A 12500-nucleotide genomic window follows, 5' to 3' on the forward strand; every position below is an offset into this window, starting at 1 on the left:
CACATGAACCTACGAACAGACACTTCTCGAATTATAGTAAGATAATATTGGACACTTTAACAGTTAATTTTGCTTCGGTAAGGGAAGTCCATTACCTCTTCAAGGATGCCTGTTTAGCAGCAGCCCTTCCAAGCACTTCTCCCTTCTGCTCACTCAAAGAGCTGAGGGTTCTTAACATCTCCTGCTTGCTCTCCTCTGAACAGCTTCCTTCCATACTGTGTGCCAGATTCTCAAGTTGTTGTATATTCTCCATGAAGTCTTTCTCTGCAAGAAGTACTTCCTCCAGCTTCTGCAAAGCTTCTGCTGAAGCTTCGAGATCAAAGCCTTCCCCCTCAGGTGCAATCTGGGCCGTGACAGCATCCAGCCAAGCTGAAACAGCTAATGACAAGCGTTGGAACTCCCTGCGCTCAGAGAGCAAGCCATCGAGTATGGTCTGCAGCACAAAGGCACAAAAAGTCTTCTCCATCACAAATAAATCAGACGCTGTGAAAGATGAACCCTTTCTTATTCACCCGACATTGCAGTAGACATTCTATTTTCTCTTTTTGGAGATTCATTGTACGTTTTCAACAAAAATGTGACATTTTACATGAAATGAGTCTTCCAATAAAACAGCAAATAACTCTAAATGAAAACAATATAGCACACAATACCACGGCAATATGAATAATATTGTTGTTGTGACATGTGAATGATAAATGTATTCTTTCTTTACCATCTTTCGATTGGAGGCCTCTTGGCATTGTTCATCAAGCTGTGCTATTTCTTTCATTTTAGCCTGCATATCACCAGAAATTGGCTCTGTGTCGTTGACGCCTTGGCTTGGTGAGTGGTTGCTTAAAGCCATTATAATGCGGAGCTGTGATTGCAGCTCTTCTTGCAGCAACTCGTGCCTTCTGATCTCTTCCTCAACATGAAAAGGCCTAAGGCCTAAGGAAAGAGGTTTTTGTAGTTCCTCCCACATTTCTTGAAGCAAGGCAGTCGCATGCTGGAATTGTGTGTCATAGTTCTCTCGCTGAATGACCAAGGATTCACACTCCTGTGTCTTGCAATTCACACTTTGCTGAAGAGCCTGGATTGCTTCTTGCCAATACTGAAGTTCCAGTGTAATAGTTTCTTTGGACTTTCTATCAAGCTCAACTGGGAAGTGGTCCAGCTCTTCCTGAGCCTGCTTCAGGAGACCTTGAGTTGCTTGAACTTGATTAGAAATTACACAATATTGCTTTAGTTGATCATCCAATTCTTGAGATTCTTCACACAAATTAACAAATTTTATCCTTGATGTTTCCAAAAGCTCCTGAACGTTCTTCAGCAAATTTTGAAGCATTTCCTGTGATGTGCGAACCTCCTCTGCATCAGTCAGTTTACACTCTGCCTGCCTCCGTAGCCTTTGGACTCGATTTGTCAAGCCAACCAACTCCTCCGGTAACCAAGGTTGGCCTGTGCCACGAAGAAACTCCTTTTTCTCATGAAGTTTGTCAAGCAAAGGCCGAAGTTCTGCAAGCTTTTTGAGAACCAGTTTTACATTCTCAACCTTACCTGCTGTTGCTTCTACAGAAAGGCCAACGGGCTCCTTTCCAAATCCAACAACGTGTCGATCAGATTCTGCAATTTTGTTGTTAATTCTTTTAATCAAATTGGAATATTCTTTACGAATTTTTATGGACTTCAGAACTACTTCACGTCTTTGCTTCGTCAAATCTACAACTTCCCTAAAGTGTTGTGGCAGCATTTTCAATTTCTCATCTAAAAAAGCAAAGTCAATTTGACCAAGCAATGGCATTATATCTTGGCCATTCCGTTGTATGGACAGTAAAACATTTTCATTTGCTGGCACCTCAGAGATTATTTTGTCATATTTATTGAGGTTTCCAACTAACTCAGTTTCTGTGCACATGAGACAGACTTCTGGAAATGTCACTATGTCAGATTGTTTAAGCCAGTAACCAACTTTGTCCAGATCTGCTTTGAAATGACTCCTCAAAGCTAGGCACCTTTCCAGCTCATGCCGCCTCTGGGTCAATAATTCCATCAAAGAATCGTAATAATGTTGAAGCTCCTGCAACTTAATCTGCAAGTCCATATCTTCCACATCATTTTCATTTATAAAGGCATGGAGTTGCTGCCACAAGTCTTGCAATTCTCCATCGTTTTCTTTTAAATCACTGTACACATTTGCACAAGCCTTTATCTGCTTGTTGATGTGCTGTGGCATGAGGGCAACTGCTTGTTCAAGGTTCCCCTTCACTCTGACCTGGTCAAGTCTTCCCCTTAACTGTCGCAGTTGGAGCATAAACTGAGCTCTTTCGGAAATGATCTTGCACAAGTACTTGTAACACTGCAACTCGGAATCAGATACAGAGTCATAAAGCTTCTGGCAGCTACTCAAAGCGTCGTCCAGGTCTTGCCTCTCTGCTTTCGCCAAACTTCCCATGTATTTTTCCGATTCCTGAAACAGTGACTGCAATGACTGCCTGATGTCTTTCAGTTGCATGTTCAAGGTCACGTGCTGCTTTTGCAGCCCCTTGGAAATCTCCATAGAATAATCTGGGAGTCTCTTCTTTCCAAGTTCTGAAAAAGAGCTCTTCAGAACATTCAGTTGGAATATTAAGTCTTTTAACTTGGTCTTGCAATGCTCATATTCTTCTGCAGCAGTGACCATGAGCTGGATCTTTTTTTCTATCTGGGAAAAAAGCTGGGTCCATTGCTCCTCACAATTTTCACTTTTCTGATGCACCAGTTCTCTATCTTCAGGGCTCAGGTTTTTAAGAACACTTTCACGAGTTGCCTTCAACCCAGAAAGCAGATTTTGCTCGTGTTCCATGTGCCCTTTCAGTTGTTGGAGAGTTTCAATATAAACAGATGTGCGTTCAATTTCGGTCCTGCATGAACAGAACATACCAAGTCACAAATGAAGTAACAGCATATAACAGTAAAAATGGCAACAAATCAAACGATTAAAAGATAAATTATCAAAGTTAAATATTAAATTAAATAATCAAGGGAAGTAAAAAGATGATAAAACACTTTAGAACCATGCAAGGATCCCATTGGGAACTGATTTGTCAAGGAAGGTTGTCACAGAATTTTATGATCTATTTGAATATAACTGCAAAATGTAGAAGAAAATATGATACCTTAACAAAATGAGAGATATGAGAAACTAGGTGAATGCACCCGGGGTTTCCCGGGTTCTTTTTGAATGAATTTAATCTTCTGTACATAGGTCTGACACGAGCCCAGTATCAGTTCCCTATTTGGCCAAGGCAGTCATATTGCCAATTGGGCCAAGGCAGTTGGTGAGGGGGAAACACACCCCCCCGGCCGAGGGGCCTCGCCACCTAGCCTATAACCTTCCCAGTGCCCGTCCCGACATCTTTTGTTTCAGAGGTTTCCTCCTATCTTTCACCGTTCAGGAGATGAGCGTGCAGACAAACAAACAAAATCTTCAAATTATATATTAGATATACCATAGGTCATCAGCAGTAGAGGGTTGGCAGAAACTTTTTATTTTTGAAATGATGATATGAAATATTTTTTGAAATGGTCAAAAACTTTCAATCACCAATTACGACAATCAAAATATTTTATCAGTTGCATTCATTCTTTCTCGAGTGTTATCGTGGTTTCATGCAGCACACATGTAGGCACTAAATTAATTTTTTTACCACCTTCTTTAAGAGACTCCCAACACTTCCAACCCCTCCCCATCCCCCAAACATGACTTCAATATCAAAGTTAGGAATAGGCAAAAGTTTTATGTGGCGATGTATTGTGTGTGAACATCGGGACATGTTGTGATAAGTTTCAGCAAATAATGTGGTCGAGAATCTGAGAGCATCATTCAAATCAAGAGGTAGTGTTAACATTGGATAGTAATTTAGTGTGGCCCCACCTACAATAATCTGTATGGTTAGATCGCCACATCCAAGAAAGGACAGAGCTGCCATGGAGAGGATTCAGCGTAGAATAACTGGATTGATCCCAGGGTTAGCAAGATGTAGCTGTGAAGAGCAGCTGAAGGAGACAGCACGTTTTTTTGTTTTTTGTATGCAGAGTCAAGGCTCATGGAGGAGCGGGAACATTGAACGGATCAGAATGCAACAGAACAAAAGGAACAGTAAAGAGAGGGCGGAAACACAAAAAGCAGGGTTGAAGGACAAAATATAGGGAGACTTGGACAAACCAGAATAGCATTCGAAGAACACATAGTCTCACCTCATGCCCATTCTGAACAAAAATACCATTGTTAACTGAACATGCGACTATTATGGCCCACTGCTATTATGTATGGCCCATATACCCGTATCATCCATGCACCCGATTATGTCACAATAATTACCATTATCCATAGTTTTATTGATTATTACGATATTTAATGACTGATTATGAAGGTTATGCACATCGAGGCAAAATTGTATCAATGAAGGTGAATATGAAAAAAAAAATTAAAACTATATTCCCATGGCTCGTCATATGAAGTTTCGCATGGATCTGGAAAGCAGTTCTGGAGAAAAAAAATTTCCTTTATATTTTCAATCCAATATGGTCACCAGACCACGTGACCGATAACGTCATACGTTTGATTACTCACTCACACACTGTAGGGTCGTAAATCAGATTATACAAAGTTTCAGATTATTCTTTTTGGATCAGGATTTCTGTTCAACCAGTTATGGCTGGAATACTTCACCGATGACATCATCATTATCACCCTGTATACCTCATGGGGAGTTGATGACAAACGCCAAGTTTCCATTTTTTTCATTGAGTGGTTTCAGAGAAGAAGATGTCTAATTTTTTTACTTTAATCCAATGTGGCTGCGACACCATGTGACCTATGACATCAGATATATCAATAAAACATTCTCAATGGGGAGTCCCTCCCATGTTTAATATTTAGACGTACACACACACACACACACACACACACACACACACACACACGCAAACATGCATGCACAGTCACACACGTACACACCCAAAATATCTTAAAAACCATCTCTACGAATATTCATAGAAACGAACTACTATACAGTTGGAAGCTGTCCAGAGCTCGGTGACCAATGTGCTGCTGGAGTTTGTCAATTCATCTTCCTACTGCATTCTTCTTCCCCTCCTCCCCAGAAAAAAATATTTTTAAATGATTTTTTTTTTAAACTAAAATAGCTACTTCTGGCTTTTAGTTGCAGTCTGTAAAATACATTGAACTACTCACAGCAAACATGCAGTGTGTTTCTGTGGAGCGATAAATTGGCAATTTGTTTTGCTGCCACACATCCACCATATTTAGGCATCCATTACACACGAGCTACGAGGATTTTTCGCTGGTGCTCAAAAAACTTGCAGCCAGAAGTAAGCAATTTTAACTGTAATATCTTTCCCAGATGCAGAAATCCACATAAACTGCATAACAGATGCCAAAAATAGAGTGGATGTGTGGCAGGCACCACCTATTGGTCAGAACTGTTGCAGCAAATGCTGGTGCAGCACAAAGGTTCATAGTCACCGTTCAAGTGAAGAGGTACTATTTGCCATTTAAAATGATGACGTAAGCTTGCCAGCTCAACTGTTGTGGGAGTCTACTCCATGCTGATGAAGGGCTGTGAGCCAGAAATGCATCCATGGATCGATTCCCTTCCCAAGGAATGGACCGGCATTGTAAAAAAAAAAAATTATGATGAATTATACTGGCGATGTATTGTGATAAAGAGGGCCGTAACCAACTTTGTCAAGATCTGCTTTCCAGCTCATGTAGCTCATACACCACTTGTTAGGATTGAGTGGTTCTGTGTTTTCCCAGGCTGCAACTAAAAGCCTGGATGTAGTGCAGGCATAATGGGCCAAATGATATGCTCCTATGCTAAGGTTCCTTTTATGACAAGGCAAATCATATTTGATGAGGCAATTGTGTGAAAATAAAATCTTGTGTGACATAAATCGAACAAAAATATTGATAATGTAGCAATGAGATAAAACACACTAAAATTGTACTGCAAGACAGGTTGCTTCAAAATAACATTGTGGGACACAAATATATCGACAATATACCGTACATACTTAAACAACATGTGAGCACCGAATGCATATCTCCATGCATATCTGGGGACATACCAAATTTTTTGGACATAGAGTTGAGACTAATGGAGGAGTGAGAACATGGAATGAACTAAAATATTTCAGAAGAAAGAGAACATCATGTAAAAGGGGGAAACAGTAAAACATCAGGGTGGCGTGACATATCAGAAGCAACCCTTTGAGGAAGAATGGCCATGAGGAAGAATGAAATTCGGGGGAGGGGAGGAGAACACAAGGGGTGAACAGGCAAGGTACAAGTTCAAACACACAAAGAATAGGAAGGGAAAATCTGAGGAAAAAGAGCAATGGAACAGAAAATGAAAAAGAGTGGTTGAGGGAGAGGGGGGAAAACACAATAACCTGGAAAGGAAGGCTTGGCAAGGGTTAATGAGGGTAGAAAAGATGATGAGTATGGATGGGGATGTCCTGTGGTGGTGGTGAACAATGGTCTTGTAGCCCTGTAGAGAAGAAGGGATTGAACAGACTGAGCAAGTTGGTTCCTGAGACAAAACAAGAATAAATGCATGGAGGTCAGCATGAAACTTGATGTTGGTTGTTTCACCAGAAGTAGGTTACTGGCAGACTACGTGTTCCCTACAGAAACCAGAGAGAGGGGGAGGAGGGGGACGGAGTGTGCAAGACTATGAAAAAGGAGATATAAGACAGAGAGGCTATCAACCTGTGTGAGATGGGAGAATAAGAGACCTGGATATTGGCTTCATTGCAGGAGATTCCAATGATTTTGAGGACCTTTGTTTAAACAGCATTAGCAAATACAAGGAGTGAGGCAGGGTTACCATTCCAAAGGGGAGAACAGTACTCCGTAAAGCTGCAGATGAAGGCCTTTTAGGTTCATAAAACTTCAGATTTGCCAAAGAAAAACTTTTCATGATGGAGGATGCCCAGTCGGTGGCTGACTTTGAAGGCCAACTTAAATATGTGGTTTACCCAAGAATGATCATGGCTAATGGTGAGGCTCAAACGTTGGAGCAAGTGACCTTCTTCAAGAGGTCTGTTAAAGAAGTAGATGGAAGGTTCACCAGAGGGGCCTTTTGGAGAGCCAGAATGAGAGTGTGAGATTTGGCTGGATTTAAAGACATTCCAAATGATGGACCAGCTCCTGATTGTATGAATGTCTGCAGAGAGGGAAGAGGCTGCTGCCTGCCTATCTGGAGGACGAGAGATGCTACGGCAAAGGGTGGAGTCATCAGTAAAGAGATAAGCAGGATTTTCCAGAGATTCAGAAAGATCGCTGATGAAGATTAGGAACAGGACTCGGCCTAAAACAGTACCTTGCAGCATGCCAGCCTCAACCAAGAGAGGAGACGAGAGGATCCCTTTGAGAGCCACATGCATACTATGAGACACAGTGTCCAAGTGAGAAAGACACAGTGTCCAGAAGCAGTTGGGTATGACAGAATAGAGTAGGTACAAGGGAGCGAGGAGTTGGGTACATGATAAATTTTTGAAGGAAACACAGAATTGGGGTATTCTACCTCTTCAGGAGCAGAGTTGGCTGTGGTGCCACTTGAAGATAGTGAGGGATGGAGGGGAACATTCACCAGAGACAGACTTGACAAGGCACCATCAGTTATTTGAGGAATGAGACAGCAAAGCACCACTTGAGTGAACTGGCAGACTCTCTGGTACCGAGGCAACTCTGACAATAGCCAGAGGGATGATGAATCTCACAAACATGTGATCAGATGAACCAATTAGAGCAGTGGAGGACCAGAAGACATTATCAGGAAAATTAGTCCTTCCCAACTCCAGTAGGGAGGATTTGCCATTGGAAGAAACCAGGGTCAGAAAGTACACAGAATGTATCAGGCCCATGGAGTCACAGAAAGCCATCATTTCATTTTGTACGCAGCCTATGGCTGCTGGTAGCATCAATGCCGGGAGCAAGGCTGTGCATGCAGTGCTTCCTGTAGGTTAGGGCAGGTTGGCCAGAGTGCTGGCGATAGCTCGCCTACTCTTCACGAAATACACTGTGGTAACTTTAACGTCCATCTACTAATGCTGGCAGACGAGACACCTAGTTTAACATCCATCCAAGGAATGGCACACACATTGATGAATCACCCTGCCTCGGAAACACCAGGATGACAGTTAGGATGAGAATCAAACCCAACCGAGACAGCTCAGAAGCGAGTGTGCATATACCTGAAGGCCATCCTGCCAGCCCCTGTTTTGGAAAAGTAAAAAAAAATCGTTTATACATAATATTGTAATGTCTATTGGATAAAACATAAGATTCACTCGGCAGCGTTCTTGTCATGATGTAGTGATGCACACCTGTTCAAGGCATTCCAATGTCTGAACCAGTTGGAAAGTCCCTCCTGTACGAAATTTAGACTGTGGTGATAGTCTCGGCTTCGAGCAAGGTCTTCTTTTCGTACGACTTGCAGTGTGTTGGCTTGCTGCCAAAGCTCTTGCCAGTGTGTCTCAAGCTCAGCCAGGCCCTTTTGTCCTCCAGAAGTATCATCTCCTTCAACCAAATATTTTGTCTGTTCACTCACTTCATTCAGCTTTGTGTGAAAATTCTCAGCCTTCTTGCAGACATGCTGTAAAAAGGGGGGGGGGGAAATATGTCAGTACATACTTGCTTCATCCAGTTCTCGAGGAGTCAGATACATCAATCACAAAACTTTAACATCTAACTTTAGTGTCACAGAGCAAAACATAATTATTTTCACTTGAGAAATGTGAACTATAGAACAGCTTCAAGCCACTGTTGTGCCTCAAACTGATGTGTTGAATCTGCCATTGGCTTGCTGCTGATAAGATTGGTGCAAAACCACAAAGGCAAAGCTGCAACATGCATTAATACAGCAAATACATCAAGGTCATATTTGTGCAGCCATAATTAGTGTCAACTTGGTGAAGTGACTACATTAACCAACACAGACAACTTATTTTTCTTTGTTTGTATGTAGCACAAAGCTCCGGGGGAGCATCATCGCTGAGAGTGAGGCTGTGCCACTGATGCAGTGACCTCTGCTGGTTAGGTTAGGAATTTGGAATTTGTTCATGGTGCCAGCGATAGCTCGTCTCTTCTTCACGAAAGGCATTGATGACTCACCCTGCCAGTGAAACACCAGAGTAACAGTTTATTTCTGGGTGCCGGGATTTAAACCCAAGCTAGACAGCTTGGAGGTGAGTGTGCGATGCTTGGGGATGGCCAGCTTGGGGATGGCCATTCTAGGCCATCCTGTCAGCCCAACACAGGCAAATAATGGTTGATTACAACTAGCAAGTTGCTCATGCCCACATGGGATCGGGATGGAGGTGGAGAGGCAAAAACGCAAATGGCGTCTTCTATCATCAAGCCGGTAAGCTGGGATCAACTCACATTAATTGCCACATCTGATGCAATTTAAATGCTCTCATGGTGACGAGGTGTTCTGTTCATTTGAAAATGTTCGTTCGATATATGAAGCTTTTTGATACCGAGGGCCCGTAATAAAAATTTGTGTTGGTGTCAAAGGCAGTGACCAATTGCAAGTTAATGGCAGGATTACAAGTAACAGTCTAACTGTCCACAGCATACATTTCCCACCCGACAAAACATCTCCTCCACTTATAGTTGCTGATGCAGTGGCTCTCAATGCTAAAGCCACACACTATAAACATACAAGTACTGTACTGATGCTTACGAGAATGCAGAAAACAATACAACCCTTTGTCCCTTCTGACTAAAACTTTAAGAGATTCAATATTACATAATAATAATGCTGGTATTTACAACTTCAACACTATGTATCCTTCAGGACAACCGGATCCACTATAATTTTTGCACATGATCATTCTAAAATACAGCACAATAAGCACAATAGTTGTATATTAATGTGACAATGAAAAATCACTTCCTCCTATTTTTTTTTTCTTTTTTTTTGAAATAGGTTGCACATTACATGTATCAGTTTTGTAAAATCAGATGCAATTGCTTTCTCTCGACTCATGGCTACAGGCTCGCAGCATCATAGAAACGTATGACATTAAAAAAATGTTCTGACAAAAAAAAAAATAGGTCAAAAATCAGAGGAAAAAGATGGGTGTAGACTCTCAATTGTGACAGCGCTTTTATAAACACACTGTTTCATCAAAGCAGGGGGAAATCCTGGGTAAACACTTCATGATTTTTTTCTGTAACAGGTCATTTTTTGCTGGTATTCGAAGAAAGACCAATTATTTCCATGGTCAGCTAATGGATAAGTTCAGACTCTTTAACTTTATGCTTCACGATGTGCAACGACCTCTCCTGGGCTGACCATATAGCAAAGGTGGTTTTCAAAGCCAGCAGCAGAATGGACAGCTTCCGTGATTACAAATAATAGTTTGAAAATTAGGAAACTATTTACAGCCTACGAAGACTCTGTTTGTACGTCAATGGATCTGGAAGACTGTTCTCTACGACAGGCTGGTGCTTCAGCTCAACATAACATGTCTCCACTGGATTTTGTCGAGTCGAAAACTCAATATGATTGGCATCTAGGATGATGGGAACAAAGCACAAAGCCTGTTGTTGTCGGATCGCAGACAGCTTGAGACATCCCTCTAGATTAAAGTCCCAAAATCCAGGCTGACTGTACACCCCTATTCTTTTCTTCCTCTTTTGTCCTGTTTGCAAAACAGCCTGAGTTGAATCCCCACCATTCACCTCAAAGCTTCAATCTGGCATTACCCCATCATGTCATGTCCTCACCATCCCTTCATGTGGTCTTTTATACCCCAATTAACCTCTTTGGTGTAAAGCCTGACTGCTCTGGACGCTGGTGCTCAAGCAAATGGTGGCGAACCCTATCAATAATTATCCAAGCAAAGACCTTGGCCGGCACTGAGAGCAGCGTCACCCCTCGGTAGTTGTTGAAGTCTTGGCGATCACCCTTCCCTTTCCAGAGAGGGACAACAAGGCCCCTCTTTCAGTCAGTTGGGATGATGCCTGTGTTCCAGGCAGAGCACAGAACTGCATGCAACGACACGAGTGCAGTATGTCCACCAGCCTTGAGAAGTTCAGCATGGATGCCACAGATCCCTGGAGCTCTACCCCAATTCAACGGGTTCACCGCAGCCTGTGTTGCCACAAACGAAGGTGGACCACAGTTGAGTGGAGGGTCAGCAACAGTGATTGTAACACCCCTGATGTCCAACTCGATAGCTGGTGGATCAGCCTGGTACAACCGCTCAAAGTAACAGGTCCAGCGGTCCGAGCCCATTCTCCTCTGTCAAGAGCCTACCACCCTCTGCTCTAACTGCAGTACACCGAGGGATGGGTTTGGATGAACGCAATGCGCGAATTCCCCTGTAAGCAGGAAGAGAATCACTTTACCACAGGTCATGCTCTACCCCTCACAGATTCCTCGCACATAGGCCTCGTTGTCCACCCTCGGTGCAAGTACAGTTTTACGCCTCAGCTCCCTGAACAGCTCAGCTCTGCCATTCAGCCTGGCCCTGTGATTCTGGTCAATGGTTTCCAGTGTCCCATGAGAGACAAAATTATTCCTCACCCTCTGGTGAGTTCCAAGAGATCCACTGGCAACATCAAGGATGGTAGTCTTGAAGGCACTCCACAACTCTTCAGGATCTCCCAAAGCACTCAGACTCCCCAAATCTCCACTCAGCTTGTTTGCAAACTCCTCAACTACTCTCTCATCCTTGAGCTTGCCAACTTCCAGCCGAGCCTGGCATGGTACCATTCTCCCGGATTTAAGGTGCAAGTTAAGAGTTGCTACAACAAGCCGATGGTCAGTATTGAGAAACTGAGCACTCCGGTAGACCCTGCAGTTCTGGATCATCCTCCAGCGACCCTCAACGAGGACATGGTCAATCTCCTTTGCCATACTGCCAGCATTGGAATACCAAGTCCAGCAATGAGCTTATGGGCGCTGAAACCATAAACCGGCCACCCTAAGTCCATGACTTCTTGCAAAGTCAAGGAACTTAGTGCTATTCAGGTTCACAGTTCCAGACCCATGGGGACCAAGACGTCTCATAACCATTCCTATCAGTTCCAGTCGATGCATTGAAATTCCCAAAACACTAGAAGTGTATCTCACCTGGGGCACTGATCAACCACAGACTCGAGCGTGGCGTAGAATATGTCTTTCACAGTGAGATCACTCGCCTCAGTCGGAGCATAAACAGAGACCAGGGAAATGACACCCAAGGAGTGACGAATCCTTAGTCTCATAATACGCTCATTTGCCGTGTTACCTCAATTATCATTGGAGTCAGCTTATTAACTGCCTCAGGTTAACCCAAGGAGACCGCCGTCTGGTGGACGACACCTCAGCACCACCCCGACACACTCTCCCGCAATCTGACCCGGGAATGTTACCCCGTGGTTTCCCTCCTATTAATTATCAAAGATTGGGGGTCCCGAAGGCTTTGCTCCAATCCCGTCATCCGGTGAGCTGTCC

General features: G+C 43.1%; 1 protein-coding gene across 7 annotated transcripts in view; it reads right to left on the reverse strand.

Annotated features, from left to right (window-relative positions):
- Positions 1-12500, reverse strand: part of SYNE1 (spectrin repeat containing nuclear envelope protein 1) — a 423352-nt gene that overhangs the window by 181251 nt on the left and 229601 nt on the right. For all 7 annotated transcript variants that reach the window (XM_085888569.1, XM_085888567.1, XM_085888566.1 and 4 more), the window contains 3 exons: positions 8377-8645; positions 716-2882; positions 96-433 (listed from right to left, as the gene is read on the reverse strand). In XM_085888569.1, the coding sequence (XP_085744695.1) occupies positions 96-433; positions 716-2882; positions 8377-8645 (2774 nt within the window). The remainder of the gene's footprint in view (positions 1-95; positions 434-715; positions 2883-8376; positions 8646-12500) is intronic.

This window comes from Eptatretus burgeri, chromosome 7 (assembly GCF_056783735.1).
Source record: "Eptatretus burgeri isolate ZD-2024b chromosome 7, Ebu_testis_v1, whole genome shotgun sequence".
NCBI lineage: Eukaryota > Metazoa > Chordata > Myxini > Myxiniformes > Myxinidae > Eptatretus > Eptatretus burgeri.